Source organism: Schistocerca serialis, chromosome 3, assembly GCF_023864345.2.
Source record: "Schistocerca serialis cubense isolate TAMUIC-IGC-003099 chromosome 3, iqSchSeri2.2, whole genome shotgun sequence".
NCBI classification, from domain to species: domain Eukaryota; kingdom Metazoa; phylum Arthropoda; class Insecta; order Orthoptera; family Acrididae; genus Schistocerca; species Schistocerca serialis.
Genome location: NC_064640.1, coordinates 852,263,645 through 852,291,277, shown reverse-complemented (window position 1 = coordinate 852,291,277; position 27,633 = coordinate 852,263,645). Strand labels below are relative to the sequence as shown.

The 27,633-nt window shown below is 42.8% G+C and overlaps 1 protein-coding gene across 1 annotated transcript in view; it reads left to right on the top strand.

Annotated features, from left to right (window-relative positions):
* LOC126471265 (unconventional myosin-Va-like) overlaps positions 1-26,760 on the top strand; it is a 163,186-nt gene extending 136,426 nt beyond the window's left edge. Inside the window, exons 13-14 of the mRNA XM_050099383.1 lie at positions 6,734-6,856; positions 26,635-26,760. Coding sequence (XP_049955340.1) covers positions 6,734-6,856; positions 26,635-26,760 — 249 coding nt within the window. The remainder of the gene's footprint in view (positions 1-6,733; positions 6,857-26,634) is intronic.
* The last annotated feature ends 873 nt before the right edge of the window (positions 26,761-27,633 follow it).

Here is a 27,633-nt window from a genome sequence, read left to right as displayed (position 1 = left end):
ATTACTTCATGGGAATAAAGAGCTAGCTGCATTGCACAAAAAAGATAATTTCTGAATCCGTGTTGGTTGTGTATCAATAAGTCATTTTCTTAAAGGTGATTCATAATGTTAGAGTACAGTATATGCTCCAAAATCCTACTGCAAATTGAGGTCAATGATATGGGTCTGTAGTTCAGTGGGTTACTCCTATTTCCTTTCTTGAATATTGGTGTGACCTGTGCTTATTTCCAGTCTTTAGGAACAGACCTTTCGTCAAGTGAGTGGTTGTATACAATTGCTAAGAAAAGCGCATACTCTGAAAGGAATCTGATTGGTATACTCCACCCTCCCCTCCTTCTTCCCCCAAGAACTAACTGATGTCAAACAACCAGGAACAGAAGTTGCTGTGGTGACATCATACCAAGCCTCAGTCTAATCACCAACAGCATGAGATGCCTCAAAAGATTGACTAATATTCAACACTTCAGCCAAAAATAGATTATCAGACTGTAGTCTGTGTTGATGCCCCTCCTTTCTGGAGCCAATCGAATGGTGGCAACACAGACCATAGACTCAGCATGTGAATCCTGACAAGCATCAGTAACAAACTGATATTTGCAACTGAGGCCGTAGGACTGATGGGGCTATTTATGTCAACAATAGAACTCAGCATGTGCTGCAATTACATGCATGCACTTTTGGTGATAACTGGAGAAATTACACACTTACACGTTTCATCAAATGAAAGTGATGATGGTTCCTGGAGTGGGACAAGATGGAACAACAAATGGTAAATTTGAGGGGAAATCCAAGAAGTGAACAAAGCCTTAAGCATGATTGCACTGGTGACACCAAAAACAAAGTGGTGTTACCTAAGCCACTTCTCATAAGCCAACTGTCTTCAGACCCAACACCATAATGGGGAAAGGGTAGTGGTTATGCTGACAACATAGAAGCCTATCTACACAGTCAGTGTGGCTGACAAATTTGTGGTAGCAACTGAAAGGGCCTCCTTTTCCTAAAGGAGAGATTTCAGCACTGCTTGCATGGACATGAGAACTGACAGAAAAACCAAATACACTGAGCATGATGAAGTGAACATCACACTCAACACCAATTGTGTCATAATGTTAGACATAAACAATAGTGTGGCCCAAAGAACAATGTTTGTTTATTCATGTACAAGTAAACAGCAAACATAGAAATGGGGAGAATTTTGGGAGAACAGAAGAGGCTCTCTCCTGGAACTGCAGAGTATGCAGTAGGAACATTTTGATTGGGGAACAGGAAAGGAAAATCTATGCCCTTCAGACACAGTCGGAGGGAGCAAAGAAGGAATTCATAAGGATCAAGGGAGATAGGGGGATGAGGGTGGATGGGAAGTGGCAGCTGGTAGGAGGATAGGAAGAAAGAGAACATGATCTGACAGTTTTATCGTCAACAGCAAAAACAGGCATCTACCACTACCAGAGTTACATGGAGAAGAGCCTCAGGTAGAATGAGGAGCAGGAAATATGCAGCACACTTCAACCATGGCCAAGAAGCCTAGGAATGTACAAAGTGTTAGGAAGAAGAAAGTGCTGCTGCTAGGTAGTAGCCATGGTTGAGGTGTAGGTCCTCAGCCAAAGGAAAGTTTCGGGGCTGCGTACCAGGCCACCAGTATCTTCAATCCAAATGCAGGGCTAAGTCATTTGATAGAGGACCTAGGGTCTTTATGTAGGGACTTCACAGAAGAGGACCATGTAGTGATAGTGGATGGGATGGGAAACAGTTTGGACAGGGATGGGGCATATGACATAGGTGGTGACATGGACAAGATAGCTTCCCTGACTCATGGCACCAACGTACACTTTGTTGAGCTGTTCCTGCTTCATGATCAACCACACCTTGATGGAGCTGTGAGGTGAATCAATGTGGGGTTAAGGATGGCTCTGAGGACAACCAACTTTGCTCATGTTTCTCTGCTGCCCATCGGGATTATCAACAGATGGGGTTTCACTAGGCATGGCCTGCACCTAAACAGGACTGGGAAGGGAAGATTGATACAGCTGATTCATGAAAGTATAGGGAGTGGATCTTGGGCAACACATGGTCAAATAACTGATGTCATAGGTAGGAAAAGTAGGTCTTTTTTAGGATAAATCCAGACACCAGGTTCCCCTCATAGAGATTATCTCGAGCAGTTTAAAAAATACTGAAACAATCACTCACAAGACATATTTTAACACTTCAAATTTCACACGTACCAGATGTCGCAAAGAAAAATAAACCATTGGAAAGAGTAACATGGGGCATTTCACAGACTTAACAATCCTCCATCAAAACATGCAATCAATAAAAATTAAAATACAACTATTAGAAGTTGAGCTCCAATATTTGAACTGCACAGTAGTTTGTATTACTGAGCACTGGTGTAGAGACATAGAAATCGAATATGTAGTATTATCATTGTATGAAATGGCAACTACTTCAAGGGGTGGAGGATCATGCATTTATATTAGAAAAGGAATACAGTTCAAATGAAGACATGACCTCAGTACAGTAAGTGAAGACAAACACTTTGAAATATCAGCTACTGAATTAACAGGGCTTGATATCACCAAGAAATTAATCCTTTTGTGTGAGTATAGATCTCCCAGTAGTAGTGTGGACATTTTTTTCAATAAATTAACAGAAGTTCTAGAAGTAGTATGAAGTGCAAAGGTCAACGTAATTCTGTGTGAGGACATTAACATCAACACTAATATCATAGATGAATCCAGCAGCACCTACATAAACATCCTTCAGAGTTTTGGCATGTCCCTATTGGTCAATAGTGCAACAAGGGTTACTACAATGACTGCATCAGTAATTGACCATGTGGCCACAAATGTGGACAGGGAAAAATGTGATTTAGCTGTAAAAGATCTCAAACTATCAGACAATCTCTGTCAAATAACAGTAATAAAATCAGGCATCAAATCATTCCCTAAACTCCAAGTCTACAAATGACATCTATCAGAAGGAAACCAATGTGAATATGAAATTCTCTAAATTCTCCACATTGTTTGAATTTAATTTTGAAAAGGCATTTCCAAAAGTATGCATGTCTGTATGAACATCTCACAAAAACAGATGGATAACAGCAGGTAGTAGGAAGTCCTCCCAAACACTTAAACAACTCAGTTCCAACAAAAAGATTTGCAATGATCCAGAATTCTTAAATTTCTATCATAGATACAAAAAGATCCTACAGGAATGTGCTGATTTCTGCAGAAAAGTCATTTAATGATAAAATAATATATAATGCAGAGAATAAAAGCAAAACACTCTTGGATGTTATAAAAAAAGGAAATGGAGAGAGGCAAACAAATGCAGAATAACATACTGCGAAGGGAGCGGGATAAGGTAATAAATGATCCACAACGCTTAGAAAACTATATAAATGAGCATTTTTCAAGTATTGCCAACAAGTTACAGCAAAAATTCCCCAAAACAAATATAACACCTGTAAATAATGTTGCACTAAATACAATGATGTTACTTCCAACCACAGAGAATGAAGTTAATAAAACTGTTCAGTAACTAAAAAATAAATTGTCAGCAGGCTTAAATAAAGTACCAGTGTTTGTACTGAACAATGCATAGGGATTATACAAGGCCCCTTAACAAATATAATAAATGAATCCTTCGCATCAAGGATATTTCCAGAGCAGTTAAAGCAGGCAAGAGTTGTACCTTTGCTTAAGAAATATAATGCAGAAGACACAGAAAATTACCAGCCCATTTCCCTGCTGTCAGCATTCTCAAAAATAATAGAAGCAATTATGAAAGACAGATTAATGAATTACCTGAATAAATACAATCTTTTAAGCGAATCACAGTTTGGTTTACAAAGTGGCAAAAATACGAAGTCAGCGATAGAAGAATTCACAAAAGTTGTACTTGATAAAGATGAGTATGTCACAGGCATATTTTTGGATCTTTCTAAGGCGTTTGATACAGTCAACCACAAGATTCTATTAAATAAATTAGAAGCATTAGGAATAAGAGGAGTAGCTAATGACTGGTTTCCATTGTATGAAGCAGGTAGGGCACAAAGAATAGAGAACACATACTTCAAATAGAACTAAACATTTAGTAAAACTCTTATCAGAACCAAAATACACTAATATAGTGGTTCCACAAGGTAGCACATCAATGACTTTCCCACTTGTGTTACTCGTGGTGAAAAAATGGTCTTCGCTGATGACAGCAATATTATAGTCATGGAGAAAACAAGAGAACTCCTTGCCAAGAAAGCAAATGAAACTCTCAAGGAAGTTTATGATTGGTCAATAAGCAATAAAGTAACATTTAACGTGAAGAAAACTAATGCCATGAATTTCAGTTTGAAGAGGAAAAATGACCATGTTAAATATAGATTTTACCTCTATAGACTGTGTAATAAATGCAAAATTTTTAGGAATGACTATTGATTCTGAGTTGAAGTGGTGTGAACACACGAAGGTACTTGCAAACAGAATGTCATCAGCCCTTAGAATCCTATCATCAGTGTGTACATGCAGTGTCATTTAGTTACATATTATTCATATGTACACTCAATGATTAGCTATGGCATTCTTTTTTGGGGAACAAATGCACAAAATATGAACACAATTTTCAAACTTGTAAAGTTCTGTTCATAATACTGTGGATTTTAACTGCTCCTTGTGAATTCATTTACCAGTCAATTGTACACATCAAAAATAACATTGGTAATTACTGCACAAACAGCCCTGTCCATGGCCATGCAACAAGAGATAGACTCAACTTACATTTACCAAGAAAAGAAACATAAAACTCAAAACAGCACTTTCTACCAAGGAATAAAACTGTACAATAAATTACCAAAAGAGATTAAAGAAATTGCAGAAATACACTTCTTTAAAAAGACAGCTAAAAAGTGCCTGTTATACAATATATTTTATACATTGAAGGATTACTTAGCTAAAATAGAGTAGGGGTTTGATAAAAAAAAGTTATACAAATAAATAAATAGATGATGATGATGATGGTAATAAAACATACACCATACAACATTCCACATTCCACATAACACCTTCACTTAGTTTTTTTCCTTCTCTTTTCCTTTCTAGAAATACTTATCCCCAAGCTATGCATGGCACAATAGTAACGTCTCTTCCTCTTTCTGAGCTCAATATCTCGCTCTTTATGGAGGAATGCTGATTCAGTTTTTTAGGATAGCAAATGGGAAGTTGCGGTACAGAAAACGGCCCATGTGCAGTGACTGATAGTGAGATGTGACTGAACAGTGTGGCATTACATTATTTAACAAATTATTTGTAAAAAAAAGTATTCTATACCAGGAGTAAATCTAATGGTTGTCTCTAACTAGAAGTCTGGAAATGTGTGTGTCTACTAATTAGCTTATTTTAAATTGTTCTAAACTTGTAAATACTTTTACATGTCCAATATCCTTGTAATAAGAGATCTACGGATGAATAAATCTGCTGCTGCTGCTGCTGCTGCTACTACTACTACTAATACTACTACTACAAATGGCAGTTATCATGACTTGAAACCTAAGTTGGTTAGCTCTTTGTGTGCTACTGTTCTCAGTATCCATGGAAAGTGGTTGAAGGGCAGTGAAAGTATGAGTAGGTGACATTGTTGGACGTCTGCACCCCACCAAAGGACATGGAGATTGAAAGTTTGTCTGCTCTGTAACACAGATTAAGAAAGATCCAACAACAGAGTACAACACTGATGCAAGCACAAATGTTTCAGAGCACACCATGCTTTCCACATTGATATTTACTGGTCATTTTATGAATGTAACAATCTCTAATCTTCTTTATTATGTGTCATATCAATCTGGTATTAACAGTACTTAATGAGTCTTCATTTTACAGAGTCCCTCTAACAGGGATACCTGAAAAACAGTGATTATTTAATTCAGTATCCAGTAAAAATGTGTATCAAATATAATTATGAAAGGCCAGTATAGTGAGAAAAATATCAGTGGTACAGTAGCAATGTATGAATATCAGTATTGTTTTGGCAGTTTATTGATATTTCTAACATATTGGTGGTCTATCACTGTCATCTGTAGCCATTCATTTCAGTGAGTAGGAATAACTGCACCAGCTATCCCAGTTTCCCATTTGTGACTGAGTTAAGTGATTTAATAATGCGGTGAAGTGAATCTGTGTGCTCCTGCATGGAATAGAGTTTTATAGGAGAAAAGCTATCATTTGTAGGAACCCCACTCTACATTTGTGTTGTAGAGTGCTCCCCTTTTTTGTGAATAATAATCAAAGATGTCCATGTGACACTAAAATCATTCATCTGTGTTTGTTCATGGAATTTCATACAGGACCAGTCCTAAATTTTCTACTCCTCACCACTGATTTCTTTTTTGACCCTTTCACATTATCACAAGTGTTCCTCCCTTTCCTGGCTGTACTATCAACAGAGCATTAAAATTTGAAAGGAAATGGGAATCTACATATATCTTTTTTACCAGTATTCCACTAGTTTTTACATAAAATGGTACTTCAGATGATCACCAGCAGAAGTCCACTTACGACACATAACTTGATTATATCAGTTCCCACATTTGGTAAACTGAAGAATTCAGATTTCTTTTGTGGATGCCTATTCAATTCTGCTGTTCAATACAGACCAAAACATAGTACTTGGTGTTCTCTTAATAATTTTAAATGCAGCAAAATTCAGTGTTTTAAATGGTTAATTATCACATTTGTTCCAGTGTACTGATGTGCCAACCACATTACAGCCCATAATTCAGGCTGCCCACTTGCTACAGACTCGTAAGCTGGATGAAGATGTTCAGCATGTATGCAATATGTGTGATAAACTTTCAATGTTGCAGGTATGTATTCAAAATTAACTGTATCATTGTTTCAAATTGGTGTCAGTTATTACTGATTTACTAAATTTTGCACATGATTAGATTGCCCATTGTGATGGTTCTTACATAGTAATGCATCCACTCATGTTAAAGACTGGTTTATATACCATATGGGTTAGGAAGAAACATATTTATAAAGACTTGTGAGCTACAGTTGTTTTTTCATTAAAGTAATTAGCATTTCTTGGTGCTTCATATGTATATTATACAGCAACTGATGATGTAATTCTCTGCAGCTAGAACAGGTTGTTCCAACTTATGTGCTTGTAATAATTTGTGGATTGCTCCAACCAGTGTTGGTGTCAGTGAGGAATTGAATTAGCCTGCACGGCAGCACCTTGTAATCTGACAACTATAAATGGTGCACATTATGTTATTGCCAACAACAAATTTGGAATGTTACATTAACTAAAAAATGCAGGAAGCAAAGGAAATAAATAATAAGGAACTCTATTAATAGTATGTAATATGTTCATTAGGCTTCTGAAGTTTGAGGTTTTTCCATATTAAGAGGAAATATTGAGAGTCAAAGTGTTTGCAGTGTTACTGTGGAAGATTCATTGTAACATCATAAAGAAAACTCCCTTCTTTGCTTTTTACTCTTGCTATGGACAAAAAAGGTGATTACATTAGTATATATATACCCAAACATGCACATGATCATGACCATATTTTTGTATAGGTTGTGAAACATTTTTGCTGTAATGAAAAATCCCACTAGGACAAAGTCAGTGTGCTGTGGTATCTTTCTTTCATTGAAGTTAGAAATACTAGATTCACATATTTTAACTTTGGTAATGGTGACAGACCATGGAATGAAACCAGGAAAGGATTGTTGAATAATTTAATTTCCATTTCCAAAATATTGAGCTCCTGCAGTCCCTTTTTAAAGACATGCTTAACTGGTTTATCTTGACTTGGTAATCAGTAAAACTAGTAATCTTAAAGAAGCCAGGTGACCCAAAAATGTTAAATTGCAGTTTCTCATTTGTGTCTCAAACATAGGTTTTCCAAGAACATTCAGATTTTGTTTTGCACGTCAACCATTTAATTTTCCATCCACTGCAGTAACATTTTAAATTGTTCAGATGTATTTTCATGTCTGCCAGGAATGCTAGCTATGATAAACATTATAAATCTTTCAGATATTACACTTCTTTCCCTATCACTTTGACAAAAGGAAAAGCTTGCTCACAAATGTGAAAGTAATTAACAAGAAGTTACCAATCAAGCTAACTGTGGTGTGGTTAGGTATGTCCTCATACTTTGCATCCATATCTTTCTCCTGCCATGGTTGTCATGTCCAAGTTCCAGCGAGTTGCAATTTGTTGGGAAGGGAAACTCCTTAAATTCTCTGCAACTCCTTTGGAGACAAATATTATGCATCTGCTACCAGACTTATTGCTACAATAAACTTTTTTTTCAGATGTAACCATCTTGATATTTTGCTTTTAAGTCTGTTAGATCTCTGAGTATTTTGCCCTCTATCTGCTCCTAATGCCCTGCGTGGGAACATGTACAAGGGTGTGCTGAAAAGTTATGCCTCCAAGTTTTTTATACATAAATTCTTAATGCATTTTAAATAAAGCACATGTTATTAACATTCTACATATTTATTCTTCATTTCTATACATTTGCAGCCCTCTGCCATGAGAGGTCTCTGAATTGTAGCATGTAACATGGTGGTGAGTAATGTAATTATGTCACTGGATTAGAAACAGCATGCTAAAATCAGATTCTGGGTTAGAAGAGTTTGTCCACACATGCTGCTCCTTTAGTATGACAAAGGTAGATCACAAATTAGCATTGTGACATCTGCAACAATCGTCCACCTATGTTTCACTGTCATCGATCATCCTCCATACAATTCCAACTTGGCACAATCAAGTTTTCATTTTTCCAAAACTTAAAGAACGCCTTCAAATATGTTACTTTGACAATGAAAAAGAGGTACAAGCTGAGGTGAGGTTCTGAGTCCATCAACCAGGTCAAATATTCTGCAATGACTGTACCAAGAAATTGTCGTCTCGGGGAGAAATGTGTTACCAGGATGACTATACTGAGAATAGAGATACAGACTGCTAAGAATATTTGTTTTGTTTAAGAATCTTAGAGTTTTCATGTAGAAAATTCAGAGGCATTGCTTTTCAGGATGTCTTCGTACAGTCATGTTGTATGGTATACATATTGGCAAAATTAAATACTTCGTGGCATACACAACACTGCAGGCATCCATCTATATTAGTAAATGCGACAAAGGCATGGGGCTTTCATGGCTAACGATATCTGTCATTGTCAGTGTCAGAACACAAATCTGTTGGCATTTGTTATGTCAGATATGGTGACATGATACTTGCAGACAGAATATCATCAGAATTTTATGTGCTTGAAGTCTTAATGAGTATCAGCTGTTGTCTCTGAATTATGTACGATTTGTATGTACAATTAATTCTTCCTTCTGAAATTCTTCTTTGAGGAACAGTTTTGTCTGTCTCCATTTTATCAGATACTGAAGTTAGGAGAAAGTTGACATCCTTACAAATGTAATGTTGCAGCAGTAGTAGTAGTAAAGCTATTAATTTAATGAATATTTCTGCTGTAGTTATTACTGCATTTTATTTTGTATGGTTCTAACTGCTACACATGTTTTTCAGATAATCAAAATACTCAATCTGTATACAACCATTGATGAATCTGAAGAATGTGTTCCTGTCAGCGTTATTCGTAGAATACAGGCCAAGCTCCTGGAAAGAAGTGAACCTCAGAAACAGGTATGGAGAAATGAGAGCAAATTGCTGCTCTTGCAATGTTTCATAACTACTGAACCTTTTAGAGAAATTGTTAGACGTCTATAAACCATGTAATGTGTTGCATTTTCTACACTGACAAAGGTACCACAATTAGCCTTCTTCATTTTAATTCCTCTCAGCAGTATGATGTTTTCGTAGTCCAATGGTAAAATTAATTAGTCCTGGAGAGCTCTTTGAGAGTAGTGTTCCAATTCCTGACTGACCACCTCGATAGTTTTGACAGTGACATCTCCCACAGTTTCTCCCTGACCTATACTATTACTCACTATCTAGTATTTTGTGCGTGATATCACTGATCAGCAAGATGGTTGAATGATACGACATCCAATCAATTCCCTAAGGATGACAGCTGAAATTTTGTTAGCTATGTGGGTTTAGACTATTTTTTGTTTATAATATACTTAGTTGTGAATGCCATATATCCATATACAATCCCATCTAACTGTCTACCCTTTGCAGATGGTAAGTACCTAATAAATATTCAACATTTAGAAAGAATGATATGGTGTCTAACAGTATCTGCAGTACCATAGCTGTTAAATTGCAGTGCTAGTTTATCGTTACCAAAAGACAAAAAAAAGTTTTGCAGCACCTTAGTACCTATAGATATGTATGGGTAAGAATTCTACAGGAGCAGGGAGGGGAAGAATAAGCCTTCGGGAAGAAAAAATATTTACCATGAAACAAAGCAATCAGCAAAATAAAAGCAGCCTGAAAATGCATATCCATGTAACCAAGAACTGCTGCTGGGTAACACTGAAGACTGTATTCTTGAAGTCTGTCTCCTCTTCAGTGGCAGCCCTCCTGTGGTCCGGAGTGGTTTCTCCTTCTATAGTTAAAAAGTTGCCTTCACAGGTGTTGCAGCAGGAATCTTGGAAGATCATAAGAAACTAGTCCTGTACTTCAGCTATTGAGTAGGAGGGGTATGCCCCCACAATGGTTACATGATCTGCCCAACTCTCCCCCTCCCTCTCCCCCTCCCCCTTTCTCTCGCCCTCCCCCTCCCTCTTTCTCTCGCCCTCACCCTCCCCTTCCCCCTTTCTCTCGCCCTCACCCTCACCCTCCCCATCCCCCTTTCTTTCGCCCTCGCCCTCACCCTCCCCCTTTCTCTCGCCCTACCCCCATCTACCCCACCCCTTTACCCCTTTTTGTGTAGAAAGGATGGCACTATTCCATCTGGGTAATAAAATTTATTGCATTGAGTCAGCCTAAAGGTTTCATTGTGCCCTGTATCTATTGCTCTTTCACACTGGAGAGGCATATTCCACGGCAGAAAAATAATGTCACTGTAGTTGCACAGATTGTTGTACAATGGGCAGCAGCTGGACTCTTGTCCCGGGAGCAATTGGTTCCTGCAAGCAGCAGCCACTTGGGCATGGTCACTCATTGGCTACCTCTGCAAGATTCCTGTTCGCCTTTATTCACCACTGACACCTGTTGTTTGTGGCTCTTGTGACAGTCATATGCCAAGCACCAACTGCAGGTGTCAGCATAGCTGTGTGTGAGTGGGTTGCAGCCAGCTGGCCAATTGCTTGCTGTCATCCTGCTGACCACCTGCCCTCTTCCCATGAAGTGAGGGCATGGTCGCCTCCTTGCACTGATGCAGTGCTAACGTAATAGTGCGAAATAAAGTATTAATTTTGGCAGCCACCTCTTTCTGAACCTTCACCAGCCTGCTACCTTGCCTCAACCATTTGCTGTCTGCCATCCTTACATTGTAGTAGCCCCTCCATCTCAAGCTTGGCTATAATTGGCACCAGAATTGGTGGAATCTCCAATAGGCACTAGATGGTGCATTGTCCAAGCAGCACGATGTCTGGACCACTGCCTACAGTGTCAGCACAGTAGGGGGAATGAGAGAACTATTGGTTATCTTTGTTGTGTGTGACAGACATGGGATCTAGCAGTAACTATCACCATAACTTCAAGTTATTTGTTTTGGGTCAGAGCAACTGGATAATGGTAAGGCTCAGTGTATGGAGCATGTTAGATATTCACAAAGTAATCTGCTCGGGAATTCTGCAGTGTGGGCTGAGTGAATATATGTAACTTGCTTTACGTCCTACAATATGGCCATGTTGCAAGGCTGTATATAGAGTGTAGTGTTAATGATAAGGTGTAGTTTGTAATTTACTTATTTTTTCAGGTTGTGAACTGTTGCATATTTATACTTTGCCTTTGTGTATTGTGTGTGGGTGAGGAGTAAAGGTGTTGCAATGGCAGTCACGCATGGTGCAGTTTGGAGCTTAAGGCAGTTCATTTTTTGAAAGAAAAGTTAGTACAGTTGTCAGCAGATAAAACAGTAATTGGGGCAAACTGCAGTTAGAGATGAGGAAATGGCATTGCACCAGGCACCAGACCAAGTAATAGTTCAGCTGCTGCATGCCCCCCCCCCCTTTTTCTCGAAGGTCATCTGAGGACGTGGTGGTATTTGTTGAGGACCCAATGATGTCAGCAGGTATTGGTGATTAGTCCAATGTTCATTTGTTGTTGGTGTCAAAATTACATCAAGTGGAAGAACTGAAAACTACTGTGGGATATACAGAGGCACTAAGAAATCATAAATGTTTGAGCAGATAAACTAGGGGCTTCTCAAGAGGTACAAGAAGCAGAGCTGTGCAATGTTCTTTCAAGAATGATTGAGTACTGTTACAAGGAGGCATTGACAAGCCATAGCGGATTATGCCAACAGAATATGCAAGGTGAATATGTACATAAATATGAGCTGGGACAGAACAATGAAGCAAATATTCAATACAATGGAAAAACAGACAAGGTTGAAAATTTCACTTTCATTTACTCATTGACAAGTTTTGGCTTGGGATACATTTTCAAATTATGCAGATAGTCAAAATGGTATTTCCCAAAATATAAGACCCATATCAAGATAACAAACATGTATACCCCCCCCCCCCCCCCCCCTGCAGGTATGGGGGTTAGAATAGGTCTGAGGTATTCCTGCCTGGCATACGAAGTGACTAAAAAGAGTTTCACACATTTCGGCCTTTATGTGATGGTCCCCTGTATGGTTTGACCTCCATTCTCAAAAATTTTCCCAAAGAGCGAGCCAATTGGTGAAGGGTGTTTTACAAGGTACATCGTGTCCATCATGCATTGAGATCTTTAGCCCACTTTCTTGTTGTCGCATTGCAGTCCTGCCCATTCTCCATCTCTTGGGTGAGGACACCTTCCTGGGTGCGTGTTCCACCATGCACTACACAGTGTCAACGTCTGCGTTGACTTCTTGGCACCTGAAATCCAGCACGGTAGCCAGTCCGTTATAGTGGGGCTGCCATGTACCCTGTTGGTTGTAGCCCCTGACGACACAGGGACCGCTCTGTTGATGCCTGTGCCATTAACTCCCCATATATGCCAAGTGGTAGATGCCCATCCTCCTGGGGCATCGGGTCTCCCAGCAATGGCCATCCTGCCAGGTGGCCTTTACTGCAGCTGGGTGGCGCCCGTGGGGAGGGTCCCTGGTCAGAGTTGGTGGCATCAGGGTGAATGACAAGCGATGAAGAGTAGTCCATCATCTCTTGCTGGTGGTGAAACACTAGCAGCCTCTAAGCGATCACAAGCTCAATTCAACGCACAGAATTATGAATAAGAATCGTTATCCTCCCTGGCCACACCATGGGAGGAACATCAGGCTAAGGATGGCGACGGATCTTATTCACCCCAGTACCTTGAATGTTCGAGAGCTGATGGGGAATCTTTCATGACGATGAATCCTCACTTTTTTGTTGAGCATTTAGAGGACAAGTTCGTGGAGGTGGAGGGCTTGTCCAAAATGAGATCTGGGTCAGTCTTGATCAAAACCGCATCCTCTGTCCAGTCACAGGAGTTACTTGGTTGTGACAAGCTGGGGAATGTTTCTGCAACCATCATGCCCCACAAGAGCTTACATATGGTCCAGGGTATCATATCACAGAGACCTTCTTGTGCAGTCCGACGATGAGCTGCGCGCCAATTTAGAGTGGCGAGGTGTACATTTCGTCCGGCGTGTCCACTGGGGTCCGAAGGATAATCAGGTTGCCACGGGTGCCTTCATCTTGGCCTTTGATGGTGATACCATGCCCAAGAAGGTCAAGGTAATGGTCTAATGGTGTGATGTAAAGCCCTGTATCACTCCGCCGATGTGGTGCTTTAAGTGCTGGAAGTTCGGCCATATGTCTTCCCGCTGTATTTCCAGTGTCACGTGCTGAGATTGCAGATGCCCATTACATCCCAATACTCCGTGTGCCCCATCTCCCATCTGTGTCAACTGTGGAGAGCACCATTCGCCTTGCTCGCCTGACTGCAGGATTCTCCAGAAAAAAAGGAAAATCATGGAGTACAAGACCCTGGACAGACTGACCTACACTGAGGCTAAAAGAAAATTTGAACGCTTGGATGCTGCGTGTATGAAATCATCTTACACCACTGCTACAACAGTTCTGGCACCATCAGCTCCTCCAACCCCAGTCACCTCTCAGAGCCAGAAGACTACACCTGCCCCCTTGGTGGTGAGGGCATTTCCCTCCCTGTTGCTCCTGCACCACCTACTTTCGGGGCAACACTCCACCAACCATCGTGAACGTCCGTCCCCACTTCTAAGCCAGAGAAGCGTAAGTCTTCTTCAGCTTCTCTGGCTAGGAAGGGGTCCCTTGGATCACTCCCTTCCCAGGTTTCTTCTAGTGGGAAAGATGATGCCCGACAGTGGCTGAAGAGCCCAAAAGCAGCTGGTCGTAGGGCTTCACGCTCATCATCAGTCCCGGAGACTGAGCCAGTGAAGTCCTCCCAGCCAGGAAACACAAGGAGCAGCGAGAGAAATCCAAAAAGAAAACCCCTAAGACGAAGGAAATTGCAGTGGCACCCCCACCACTGCTACCTACAAGCTCTGTGTCTGATGATGAGGTGGAGATTCTGGCGTCTGCTGAGGACCTAGATCTCACCAGACCCTCAGACACAATGGATATAGACTGCTCAGGCAATAAATCGGAGGCAGCAGGTGACTCTGAGGCTTAAACTGCCTCATTGAATGTTCCATGTCTTCCCAGTCCCATGATGTCATCCTCAAGTCGAACTACGGCTTGTTTTTCCACTGCCTGGCTGAGCTACGGCAACTGTTAAGCTTTACACCTGCTATCTGCATTACGCTCCACGAAACCTGGTTCCCAGCAATGCGAACCCCTGCCCTCTGCGGCTATAAGGGATATTACAGGAACCATAGCAACGATAATAGTGTGTCAGGTGGAGTTTGCGTTTATGTCCTAAACTCAGTCTGTAGTGAACATGTGCCCCTTCAAACCCCTCTTGATGCTGTGGTTGTCAGAATGACGGCGACGCAGGAAATAACTGTCTGCAATGTATATCTTCCTCTGGATGGTGCAGTGCCCCTGAATGTATTAGCTGCACTAATTGATCAACTCCCTAAACCTTTCCTACTTCTGGCAGATTTTAATGTCCATAACCCCTTGCGGGGTGGTACCATGCTTACTGGCTGAGGCAGAGATGTCGAAACTTTACTGTCGCAATTCGACATCTGCCTCTTAAATAATGGGGCTGCCACACATTTCAGTGTGGCTCATGGTAGTTACTCAGCCATTGATTTATCAATTTGCACCACAGGACTTCTCCTATCTAGCCACTGAATAGCACATGACTACCTGTGTGATAGTGACCACTTCCCCATCTTCCTGTCACTGCCCCAGCGTCAGGCACAAGGACGCCTGCCCAGATGGGCTTTGAAAAAGGTGGACTGGGGAACTTTCAGCTCTGCCATCACCACTGAAGCTCCCCCACATGGTAACATCGATGTGATGGTTGAGCAGGTGACTAGCACAATTGTTTCTGCAGCAGAAAACGCGATCCCTCACTCTTCAGGCAGCCTGAGACATAAGGCAGTCGCTTGGTGGTCACCGGAAGTCGCTGAAGCAATTTAGGAGCGTCAGCGAGTTCTACAGCAGCATAAGCGGCACCCTTCCCTGGAGCACCTCATACCTTTTAAGCGGCTCCGTGCCCGTGTTCACTACCTTATCAAACAACGGAAGAAGGAGTGTTGGGAGAGATAAGTCTCCACCACTGGGTGCCACATGGCACCTTCGCAAGTCTGGGCAAAGATCAAACGTCTTTTCAGGTACCAGGCCCCAACAGCTGTCCCTGGTGTTACCATAAATGGTGAGTTATGTACCGACGCAAAGGCAATTGCTGAGCGGTTTGCCCTGCACTTTGCCCTGCGCTTTGCGTCGGAGAATTACCCTGCAGCCTTTCGCACACTTAAACAGCGGCTGGAAGAGAATGTTCTCTCATTCACTACATGCTGCAGTGAATCCTATAATGCCCCATTTACAGAGTGGGAGGGCCTCAGTGCCCTTGTGCATTGCCCTGACACAGCTCCTGGGCCTGATCACATCCACAGCCAGATAATTAAACATCTCTGATCTGACGAAAAGTGACATCTTCTCGTCATCTTCAACCAGCTCTGGTGCTATGGCATCTTTCCATTGCAATGGCGGAAGAGCACCATCATTCCGGTACTCAAAACCGGTAAAAACCCGCTCGATGTGGATAGCTATCGGCCCATCAGCCTCACCAACGTTCTTTGTAAGCTGCTGGCATGTCTGGTATGTCGGCGTTTGGGCTGGGTCCTCGAGTCACATGGCTTGCTGGCTCCATGTCAGGGCGGCTTTCGCCAGGGTCGCTCTACCACTGATAATCTTGTGTCCATAGATTCTGCCATCTGAACGCCCTTTTCTAGACAGCAACACCTGATTGCCGTCTTTTTTGACTTACATAAAGCACAAGACACAACTTGGCGACATCATATCCTTGCCACATTGTATGAGTGGGGTCTCCATGGACCACTCCTGATTTTTATCCAAAACTTCCTGTCGCTCCGTACTTTCCATGTCCAAGTTGGTGCCTCTCAATAGTTCCATCCATATCCAGGAGAATGGAGTCCCTCAGGGCTCTGTATTGAGTGTCTCTCTATTTTTAGTGGCGATTTACGGTGTAGCAGCAGCTGTCGGGCCCTCTGTCTCACCTTCTCTTTTTGCAGACGACTTCTGCATTTCGTACTGCTGCAAAAGTACTGTTGTTGCCGAGCGGCGCATACAGGGAGCCATCCACAAGGCACAGTCATGGGCTCTAGCCCATGGCTTCCAGTTTTCAGCAACAAAGTCGTGTGTCATGCACTTCTGTCGGTGTCGTACTGTTCATCCTGAACCCGCACTTTACCTTAATGATGATTCACTCTCTGTAGTAGACACATATCAATTCCTAGGACTTTTTTCAACGCTTGATTGACTTGGCTCCCTCATCTTTGTCAGCTTTAAGCAGAAGTGCTGGCAGCATCTCAATGCCCTCCGATGCCTGAGCAACATCAATTTGGGTGCAGATCGCTCTACACTGCTGCAGCTCTACAGAGCCCTTGTCCAAACCTGAATTGACTATGGGAGTGTGGTTTGTGGTTAAGCAGTGCCTTCAACATTGCATTTACTCACCCTGTGCACCACTGTGGGATTTTATTAGCGACACGAGCTTTTAGTACGAGTCCAGTGACCAGTGTCCTGGTGGAGGCTGGTGCCCTCCACTGTAGATCGGACGTGCGCAACTGCTCTAGTTACCCTGAGCATCCGAATTACCATCTCCTTTTCCTGCCCGCAGCAGTCCATCTCCCGCATCGGCGGCCCAGATCAGGGCTAATGATTGTGGTTTGCGTGCGGTCCCTTCTCTCCAAACTGGAGTCCTTCCCTTTACCAGCTCTAGTTGCGGTCCGTTCACGTATGCCTCCACTGTGTACACCTTGGCTGCAGCTTCGTCTGGACCTTTTGCATGGCCCTAAGGACTCCGTTAACCTTGCCGCTCTCGACTGTCACTTTCCTCTCAATTCTTGATGTGTCCCGGGGCTCTGAAGCGGTTTACACCGATGGCTCAATGGCTGATGGTCATGTAGGCTTCGCATATGTTCATGGAGGACATGCTGAGCAGCACTCCTTGCCAGTTGACTGCAGTGTTTTCACTTCAGAGCTGATGGCCATATCTCGTGCTCTTGAGTACATCCACTCATGCCGTGGCGAGTCATTTCTCCTGTGAACTGACTCATTGAGCAGCTTACAAGCTATTGACCAGTGCTACCCTTGCCACCCTCTTGTAGCGTCCATTCAGGAGTCTATCTATCCTCTGGAACAGTCCCGCCGTTCCGTGGTCGTAGTGTGGACGCCAGGATACGTCAGAATCCCCGGCAACGAACTTGCTGACAGGCTGGCCAAACAGGCAATGCAGTAACCGCTTCTGGAGGTAGGCATCTCCGAAGCTGACCTGCGTTCTGTCTTACACCACAGGTTTTTCCGGCTTTGGGAGACAGAATGGATAACAGCATGCACAACAAACTGCATGTCATTGAGGACACTATGAATGTGTGGAAGTCTTCCATGCAGGCCTCTCGCAGGGAATCAGTTGTCCTCTGCCGGCTCCGCATTGGCCATATGTGGCTAACGCATGGTTACTCCATTGCGAGGACCCACCTCAGTGTCACTGTGGCCCCCTAAATGACTATTGTCCACCTCTTGCCGGACTGTCCACTTTTAGCCACTCTGCAGCAGACTTTTAACTTTCCCAGCAGACTTTTAACTTTCCCAGCACTCGGACTTTGGTGTTGGTCAACAATGCCTCCACAGCAGCTTTAGTTTTACGTTTTATCCGTGAGAGTGGGTTTTATACTTCTATCTAGGTTTTAGTACATGTCCTTTGACCCTTTGTGTCCTCCACCCTAGTGCTTTTAGGGTGGAGGTTTTAATGTGTTGCAGAGTGACTGGCTTTCCCTTTTTTTCTCGTGGTTGGCTAGCCACTGTAATCTGCTTTCATGTTTTACTCTCTTCTGTTTCTAGCGTCCCTGTTGTTTCCTTGTCCTCTTTTGTTCCTTTTAGTGTTCATTGCCTTCCCTTCATTCTTGTGGCTTTCCCTTTCTTTCTGTTTTGTGTTATATGTTTCGTCCGTTTTATTCTCACACTTGTGGCATTATGTTGTTACGAACAAGGGACTGATGACCTCATAGTTTGGTCCCTTGTCCTGCCTTCAAACAAAGTAACCAACCAAACATGATAGGTAACAAAGTGAAAATGAATAGTTATAGAGTATACAATTATTTTTTTGTGTTGCAATTATTTTCCCCCATTAGTGTCATCAATTTTGTAGCAGTTTTACTCAAGCAGCAGTTCCACAAGGGCACAGGGCTATAGCAGACAAGGAGATGACATGGAGTCTGTGCTTCAGATTTAGTACCACAGTGCAGCAGACCTTCCTGGCTCACTCCAGCAGCAGCCCAACTCCTGTCATGATGGCAACGAGGCAACAAATTGCAACCTATGCACAGCAGCTGTTTCTCACCACCGCAGTGGACATGCCTCTGCACCACATGCAGAGGCTGCCTGGGTGCAGTAACTCATTTGCAGGATTGGCTACCTCTGCAAGATTACTCTTCACTTTCATGCATTGCTGACACCCATTGAATGGGGCAATGCCATCTCCCAGTATGGACACAGTGATAATGTAACAGTGCAGAATAAAACATTAATTTTGACAGTCTCTTCTCCCTCGTCCTTCACCAGCCATGAACTCCCCACTGTCTCCCATACTGACATCATAGCCAATTGTCCACCCCAAGGTCACCTATAACATGCAACTGTTATGAGCACCTACAGAAACTGGTGGTTGAAGGATGGCGAAAGCACTGGTAGGTGACAAGATGCTGAATCTCCATGGCTGATCATAGAATGTGGAGGTCAGAGACTTGCCAGCTCTGTAAAGGCAGACAGGGAGTGCTCAGTGGTAGATCTGATGACACAGTGCTGAACAGGCAGAAGTGTTAAGGGGTGCATAGTTTTGTGCACATTATTGAAAATAAGCCCCCACAACAGACAACCCTTGTGTGTTCACATGTTGACCCAATGACACTGCCAGTTGTGATTGCAGTGGCCACAGAATCAGAGAGATTAAGCCATGAATCAATGTAAATGTCTTGCTTAGTTAGATGGCTCACATTTCTTGTTACACAAGATCAGTAATTGTGTCTGGATATACAGGCCAGGATGCAGGCCAATTGGAGTAGTTTTATTCTCTGCTGGACATTCACCTTGTTTTTTGTGGGAAGTATAGTAATAATCAAAGACACATTAAAGCTATGGAGTATATGGACACTGTTGTAGACCATTTACATTCCTTCATGCTTGATTTCTTTCTGCCAGTGATGGGATCTTCCAACATAACTTTCCATGTCTCATGCCTGGAAACATCCTGTAGTGATCTAGGAGGCAATACAGTTACCTCACGTTGATGTCTTTACCACCAGATTCACCTCATTTGAACCTAGACATTTAGTAGCATATCAATGCTTCAATCTGGTTCCTGACAATACTATATGTAGCTCACAATGAGTTGCTCCACCCGACAGATGAAATGCACAGACTTGTCTTAACAAGGTTTGGTCTTGGCTGGTTCTGATTATACAAACATCAAAAAACATTTTGCATCACCCCGGTTCCCAGAACTCCTAAAGATAGATGTTGACTGTGGATATTGTATCACAGACACAGTCCCTTTGACTGTTCAGAGATCCCCCTGCGGGTCCGGGGGTTAGAATAGGACTGAGGTATCCCTGCCTGTTGTAATAGGTGACTAAAAGGAATCTCGCACTTTTTGGCGCTTTAAGTTCAGGTCCCATTTTTTGATTTGACCTGCCACTTTGCAAATTCCACAGAAGTGCAGGCCATATGGGGAAGGACACCTTACATGGTGCAAGAGTTGTCCATAGTGCCCTTAGATTCGATCTCCTGAACCTCTTGTCATGGCTTTGCATATCCACCTGCAACTCAAGTATTTGCGCGAGGACACTTTACAGGGTATGTCACTTGCTTCTGTTGTCTCCTGTCCTCATTCGACCCCATGACAGTATTGTATTTCTCTGCACCCACTATCCAGCATGGTAGCCACTCCATTGTAGTGGGGCTGTCATGTGCCCATTTGGTAGTAGCCCCCTGACAACACAGGGATTGCACTGCTGATGCCTGAACTGTAAACTCCCCATGTATGCCAAGAAGTAGATGCCTGTCTTCCTGCAGCATAAGGACTCCTAGCAATGGTCATCATGCCAGGTGGCCTTTGCTGTGGCTGGGTGTCACCTGTGGGGAGAGCCCCTGATCGGAGAGGGTGGCATCAGGGCAGATGACCTGCAATGAAGTTTACTAAGCCATCTCAGGCTGGTGACCATATGCCACCAGCAATCTCTGCGAAGGGCAAGATCAAGTAGAATACTGACAGATATGACACTAAATTGTTTCCCTCCCTCACTACACCATGCGAGGAACAGTGGGCTACAGAAAGAAGAGAGCCATATTCACCTCGGTATTTAGTCTGTAGCAGAATAGACGGGGACTCCTTTCTACCTATGAAGCTTCAATTTTTTGTTGAACATCTTGAGGATAAGCCCGGGGGAGTGACAGCACTGTGCAAGATGAGCAGTGGTGCAGTCTTTATTCAGACAGCACCCCAGCCCAATCCTGGGCGTTACTCGCTTGTGACCAGCTGCATGATATTCCTGTTTCCATCACTCCCCGTGAAAGCCTCAACATGGTCCAGCAGATTATTTTCCATTCCGATCTATTCTTGCAGTCTGATGATGAGCTACGTGGCAATCTAGATTGGCGGGGTGTTCATTTCATCTAGTGCGTTTACAGGGGACCCAAAGACAACAGGGTTGCTACTGGTGCCTTCATCTTGGCCTTTGAGGGTGATTCATTGCCTGAAAAGGTCAAGGTGACGGTTTACCACTGTGATGATAAACCATACATCTCCTATGCAGTGATTTAATGCTGGAAATTCAGGCACTGCATTTCCACCGCCACATGACAAGACTGCAGACATCCACTGCATCCAGACACTCCCTACCACGTGTATCAACTGTGGAGAGCAGCACTCCCCCTGCTCACCAGACTGCACAGTACTCCAAAAGGAGCTAAAAATCATGAAATACAAGACCTTGGACTGGTTGACTTACTAAGAGGCTAAATGTAAATTTGATCGATAACACCACATTTGGTTGGTGTCCACATGTGCTGCTGCTACATTACAATTGCCATCACAAGTACCAGCCATACCACACTCTGTGCGCCACGAACAGGTGCCCTCCAGGCCACCAGAATACATCTGCCCCCTTGGTGGTAGGGGGAAAATCTCCTTTCGTTTCTCCCATAGTACCTACTTTGGGAGCAAGGCCCCCCAAATGCAGGGGACATCAGTCCCCTCTCTCCAGCCAGAGAAGCAACAGCCTCCTCCAGCTCCTCTCATGCAGAAGGGGTCCTTTGGTACCCTCTCTCTCAAGGTCTCTACTAATGACACAAGGGGGGCACACACACCAGTGGCTAAAGGAGCCAAAAGCTGCTTGACGAAGAGCGTCTCGGTCTTCCTCTGTGCCTGAAACTACTTCAGAGAAGTACTCCCAGCCAGCCCATAAAGAGAAGCAAGAGGGCAAGCAAACAAACAAGTTTGCTAAGAAAAAGGACCCTCCGGAGACCAGTTATGCACCTGCAGTTGAGGTGGATATCTCGCTATCCCTTAAGGACCTGGATCTCACTGACATGTCATCCACAATAGGAATGGATACAAATACTCAATCGGTGGCAGCAGGTGACCCTGAGGCGTAACCTGCCTCATTGCATGCTTCATGCCTTTCCAACCTCACGATATCGTCATCCTCCAGTGGAATTGCTGTGGTTTCTTCCACCACCTGGCTGAGCTTCGGCAACTGTTAAGCTTTACACCTGCTTTCTGCACTGCCTATTATAGTGTGTCAGGTAGAGTTTGTGTCTATGTCCTGAACTCAATATGCAGTGAACCTGAGCCCCTTCAAACCCTTCTTGAAGCCGTGGCTGTCAGGAAAAGAACTACACAGGAAATAACTGTCTGCAACATATATCTTCTTCCAGATGGTGCAGTACCCCTGAACACATTGGCTGCACTGATTCATCAACTTCCTAAACCTTTCCTACTTTTGGGAGATTTTAATGGCCATATCCCCTAGTGGGGTGGCACTGTGCTTACTGGCCGAGGTAGAGATGTCGAAACTTTCCTGTTTCAACTCGACCTCTGCCTCTTAAATACTGGGGCCACCACACATTTCAGTGTGGCTCATGGCACTTATTCGATCATTGATTTATCCTTCTGCAGCCCAGGACTTGTCCTACCTGTCCACTGGAGAGCCCACGACGACTTGTGTGGTAGTGACCACTTTCCCATCTTCCTGGATGTCCAACAAGATGGGCTTTAAACAAGGCAGACTGGGAAGCTTTCACTTCTGCTGTCACCACTGAATCTCCCCACAAGATGCCATCGATGGTAGTTGAGCAGGTCACTATAATGATCATTCCTGTGGCGTAAAACACAATCCCTTGTTCTTTAGGGTTCCCCCCAGTGAAAGTCAATACCTTGTTGGTCATCAGAAATTGCTGAGGCCATTAAAGAGTGTCGGCGGGCTGTACAGCGACATAAGCAGCACCCTTCCCTAGAGCACCTAATAGCTTTTAAAACAGTTTGCCACCTTATAAAAAGATGGAAACAGGCGTGTTGGGAGAGGTGTGTCTCGACCGTTCGGTGCCATATATCACCTTCCCAAATCTGAATGAAGATCAGATGTGTTTGTGGGTGCCAGACCATGACAGGTGTTACTGGCATTAACATCAATGGCATGTTACCTACTGACACAAAAGCAATTTCCGAGCACTTTGCTGAGCATTATGCCCCAACCTCCATGTCGGAGAATTATCCCCCAACCTCCATGTCGGAGAATTATCCCCCAGCATTTTGCACCCTCAAACAGCAGATGGAAAGGAAAGCCCTCTCGTTCACTCAATGTCACCATGAACCTTATAATGCTCCATTTACAAAGTCGGAGCTCCTCTGCGTCCTTGCACGTTGCCCTGACACAGTTCCTGGGCGAGATCAGATCTGCAGTCACATGATCAAACATCTCTTGTCTGACTACAAGCTACATCTCCTTGTCATTTTCAACCAGATCTGGTGCAATAGCATCTTTCCATCGCAATGATGGGAGAGCACCATCACTCCAGTGCTCAAATCCAGTAAAATCCCGCTTGATATGGATAGGTATCGGCCCATCAGCCTCACCAACGTTCTTTGTAAGCTGTTAGAATGTATGGTAAGTCAGCGTTTGTGTTAGGTTCTGGAGTGACGTGGCCTACTGGCTCCATGCCAGGGTGATTTCCACCAGGGTCACTCTTCCACTGATAACCTGTTTCCCTCAAGTCTGTAATCTGAACAGCCTTTTCCAGAAACCAACATCTGCTTACCTAATTTTTTGATTAATGAAAAGCTTACAACACGACCTGGTAACATCATATCCTTGCCGCATTATATGAGTGAGGTCTCCAGGGCCCGCTCCAGATTTTTATCCTAAATTTCCTATTGTTCAGTACTTTCCGTGTCCAAGTTGGCACCTCCCATAGTTCCCCCATATACAGGAGAATGGGATCTCGCAGGGCTCTGTATTGAGTGTATCTCTATTTTTAGTGGCTATTAACTGTCTTAGCAGCAGCTGCCGGGTGTTGGTCTCACCTTCTCTGTATGCAGATGACCTCCTCCAGTACTGGTGTTACAAGCGGCACCTACAGGGAGCCATCCACAAGGTGCAGTCATGGGCTGTAGCCCAGTATTTCCAATTTTCAGCCGTGAAGTCGTGCGTCTTGCACTTCTGTCAGTGTCGTACCATTCATCCAGATCTTTGAACTTAATGATGATCCACTCACTGTAGAGGATACGTATAGATTCTTAAGACTGGTTTTTGATGCCCGACTGACGTGGCTTCCTCATCTTCATCAGCTGAAATGGAAGTGCTGGCAGCACCTGAATGCCTTCTGCTGCCTGAGGAACTGGGATGCAGATCGATCTATGCTGCTGCAGCTCTACAGAGACCTTGCTCAATCCTGCCTTGAATATGGGAGTCTCATTTATGGTACACCGGTGCCCTCAGCATTGCATTTACTCGACCCAGTACACCATCGTGGCATTCAACTAGCAACAGGAGCTTTTAGCATGAGTCCAGTGACCAGCTTCCTGGTGGAGGCCGGAGTCCCTCCATTGAAGGTTAGGCATGCACAGGGGTTCATTCCCACATTGGAAGCCCAGGTCAGGGCTTACAAGTGCTGTTTGCATCCGATCTCTTCTGTCTGAAGTGCAGTCCTTGCCTTTACCACCTATACTTGAGGACTATTCACGTACACCTCCATGGTGTACAACTAGGCCAAAGCTTTGCCTGGACCTTCCACATGGCCCTAATAAATACAAATGTTTGTGGGAGTTGCGTTCACTAGTAGTTCATAAGAAATATAAACTGTCTTACCAAGCTACAGAAGTGATGTGTAGAGTGGTACATTACAAACAAGCACAGATATGATAATTTAACAGTGAGTTTGTACTATCATAGTATTTTAACAAATGAGTAAAAAATACAGGGCAAACAAATTGTGATTATCATGTGTTAAGGATGGGCTGCAAAAGTTGACATGTAGCTATAGGAGTACTAAAACTCAAGCAGTTGAACTTCAGCTGGGTATGTTTTGAGAAGATTTAACAAATACATTAAAAAAAGTGTGAAGGCTCTTCACCAATGTGAGGAGTTAATGTACAGTTTTTCCTGTTAAGTGCTATTTAGTGATTATAACATATTTGTAATACAAAAAGCCATAGATGTTTTGTGTTTATTCAGGACCCCTAGGCAATACTCTTTTTGAATACATTCATGAAATCATTAACATGCCAACTGACGAGTTCGTTTCCACATTATTTCATTTGATTGGCAAGCATCAAGTATAAAAGTACAATTTTAGCATTCAACAATGATGAAATCAAAGTATGCATTGATTGCCAGACATGGTCAAACACACCAGAAGTTTCTTTGATTGCAACACCTGCAAAGAAAATTCTTGTGACGAGATCCATTTCAGACTACACAAGCTTACGATACATGAGAGATTTCATGGCTCTCACAGAAAGAAACCAAGACTCAATAAATCCAGTGACCTGGTCCACCATGCCCAATCACTTAATGCAATAACGACTTATTCAAACACCTATGAATAGCCAATCCAAAATGAGCATGCACCCCATTATGCTGGAACCACATGCTGTGCGTCACATTTACTGTAGCATTTTCAAGCAAACTGGGAAGAACCTGTTCCAGAAAAGTCTGATAATAAGTGGGATGGTAAAAGGTACTGCTCAATGAAGCACTCACTGACCAAACCCACCCACATGTTAGCTGTGAACTGATGTTGTGCAATATGGTGCTGCATACTGTGGGCATTTCCTGGTACCCATAACTGCTCATTGTGGTAAAGGAATACACCATCTCCCCTCCAGAAGTTTATATATATAATAGAGGGAAACATTCCACGTGGGAAAAATATATCTAAAAACACAGATGATGTGACTTACCGAACGAAAGTGCTGGCAGGTCGATAGACACACAAACATACACATGAAATTCAAGCTTTCGCAACAAACTGTTGCGTCATTAGGAAAGAGGGAAGGAGAGGGAAAGACAAAAGGATGTGGGTTTTAAGGGAGAGGGTAAGGAGTCATTCCAATCCCGGGAGCGGAAAGACTTACCTTAGGGAGAAAGAAGGGGTATACACTCCCGCACGCCCCCCCCCCCCCCCCCCCCACACACACACACAAATCCATCTGCACGTACACATTGTGTGTGTTTACTGCAAAAGCTTGAATTTCATGTGTATGTTTGTGTTTGTTTGTGTGTCTATCGACCTGCCAGCACTTTCATTCGGTAAGTCACATCATCTGCGTTTTGCTATGGAAGTACACTGGTTCATGTTGTGTATTTTATTCATCACTATTTGCATAACCTTGTTGCTCTTGCAGGCCACATTGCTGATGGACACAAAATTCATGATCCCAGTAAGATTTCCTTTTAATCCATCAAAAATCCATCTTGAAGATATAGAAGTACCAGAGGTGTTGAACCAACCAATGCTAAAAAAAGTTTAAACTTGTGAGACACTAGTTCATCAGGAAAACAGAAATGTGCCCTACTACAAGGTTACATAGATTTCCTTCTGGAGATCTGGGTTCTGAAGTAATAAACGTAAAAATTGTAATGAGATATGTATTTATTGTTAAACAGTCATCAGCATCCTATAAATGTAAACTTCTTTATTCCTTCACTCTAATATTCATTTCATTCTTAATATTTCGTTATAATGTTAAGCTATCTGCTTACAGTTTTTTTGTTCATCAAAATTATATATAAAATATCTTTTATAATTATTTAAAATATTTGCAATTTGTGTGCATATGGCTTTTGTTGAAATATGTGATTAATGTTTAGCTTTCATGTGTGTGGGGGGGGGGGGGGGGGGGGGAGGGGGAGGGAAGGTAGTCGTGTTTTGTGTGTGTTTGGATCTGTATAATGTCCTAATTCATTGTCAACAACAAATATTTGGAGATGTAAAAACAGATGTTGTCATGACAACTTTGTTTACTTGTAACACAACTGTCATTTTTCCTCCTCTATCTGTGAAATCAAAACTTTGTTCTAAAAGTCAAAGAATGTGTATATACTATGTGGAGCAGTGTTTTAAGCTCTCTTAATTCTCCACAATGATGGTTTATTTAAATGTCATGGCACTACTAGACTATTATTCCTTTTTGTTAAAATTATTTCCAGAAAAATAGGGTTCAGGAGACAGAGAAATAAAATGTTGTCATCTGACAGATCAGTAACCATGAAGAAACTGAAATACATAAGTCATTTTTCTTTCAAGGACATTTATTGTTTCTCCGTATTCTCACTTTTGCTCTAATATGAAAGAAAAATTTCAACCATATCTTTGGTATTCTGTTTATCTCGCCACCTTCTTC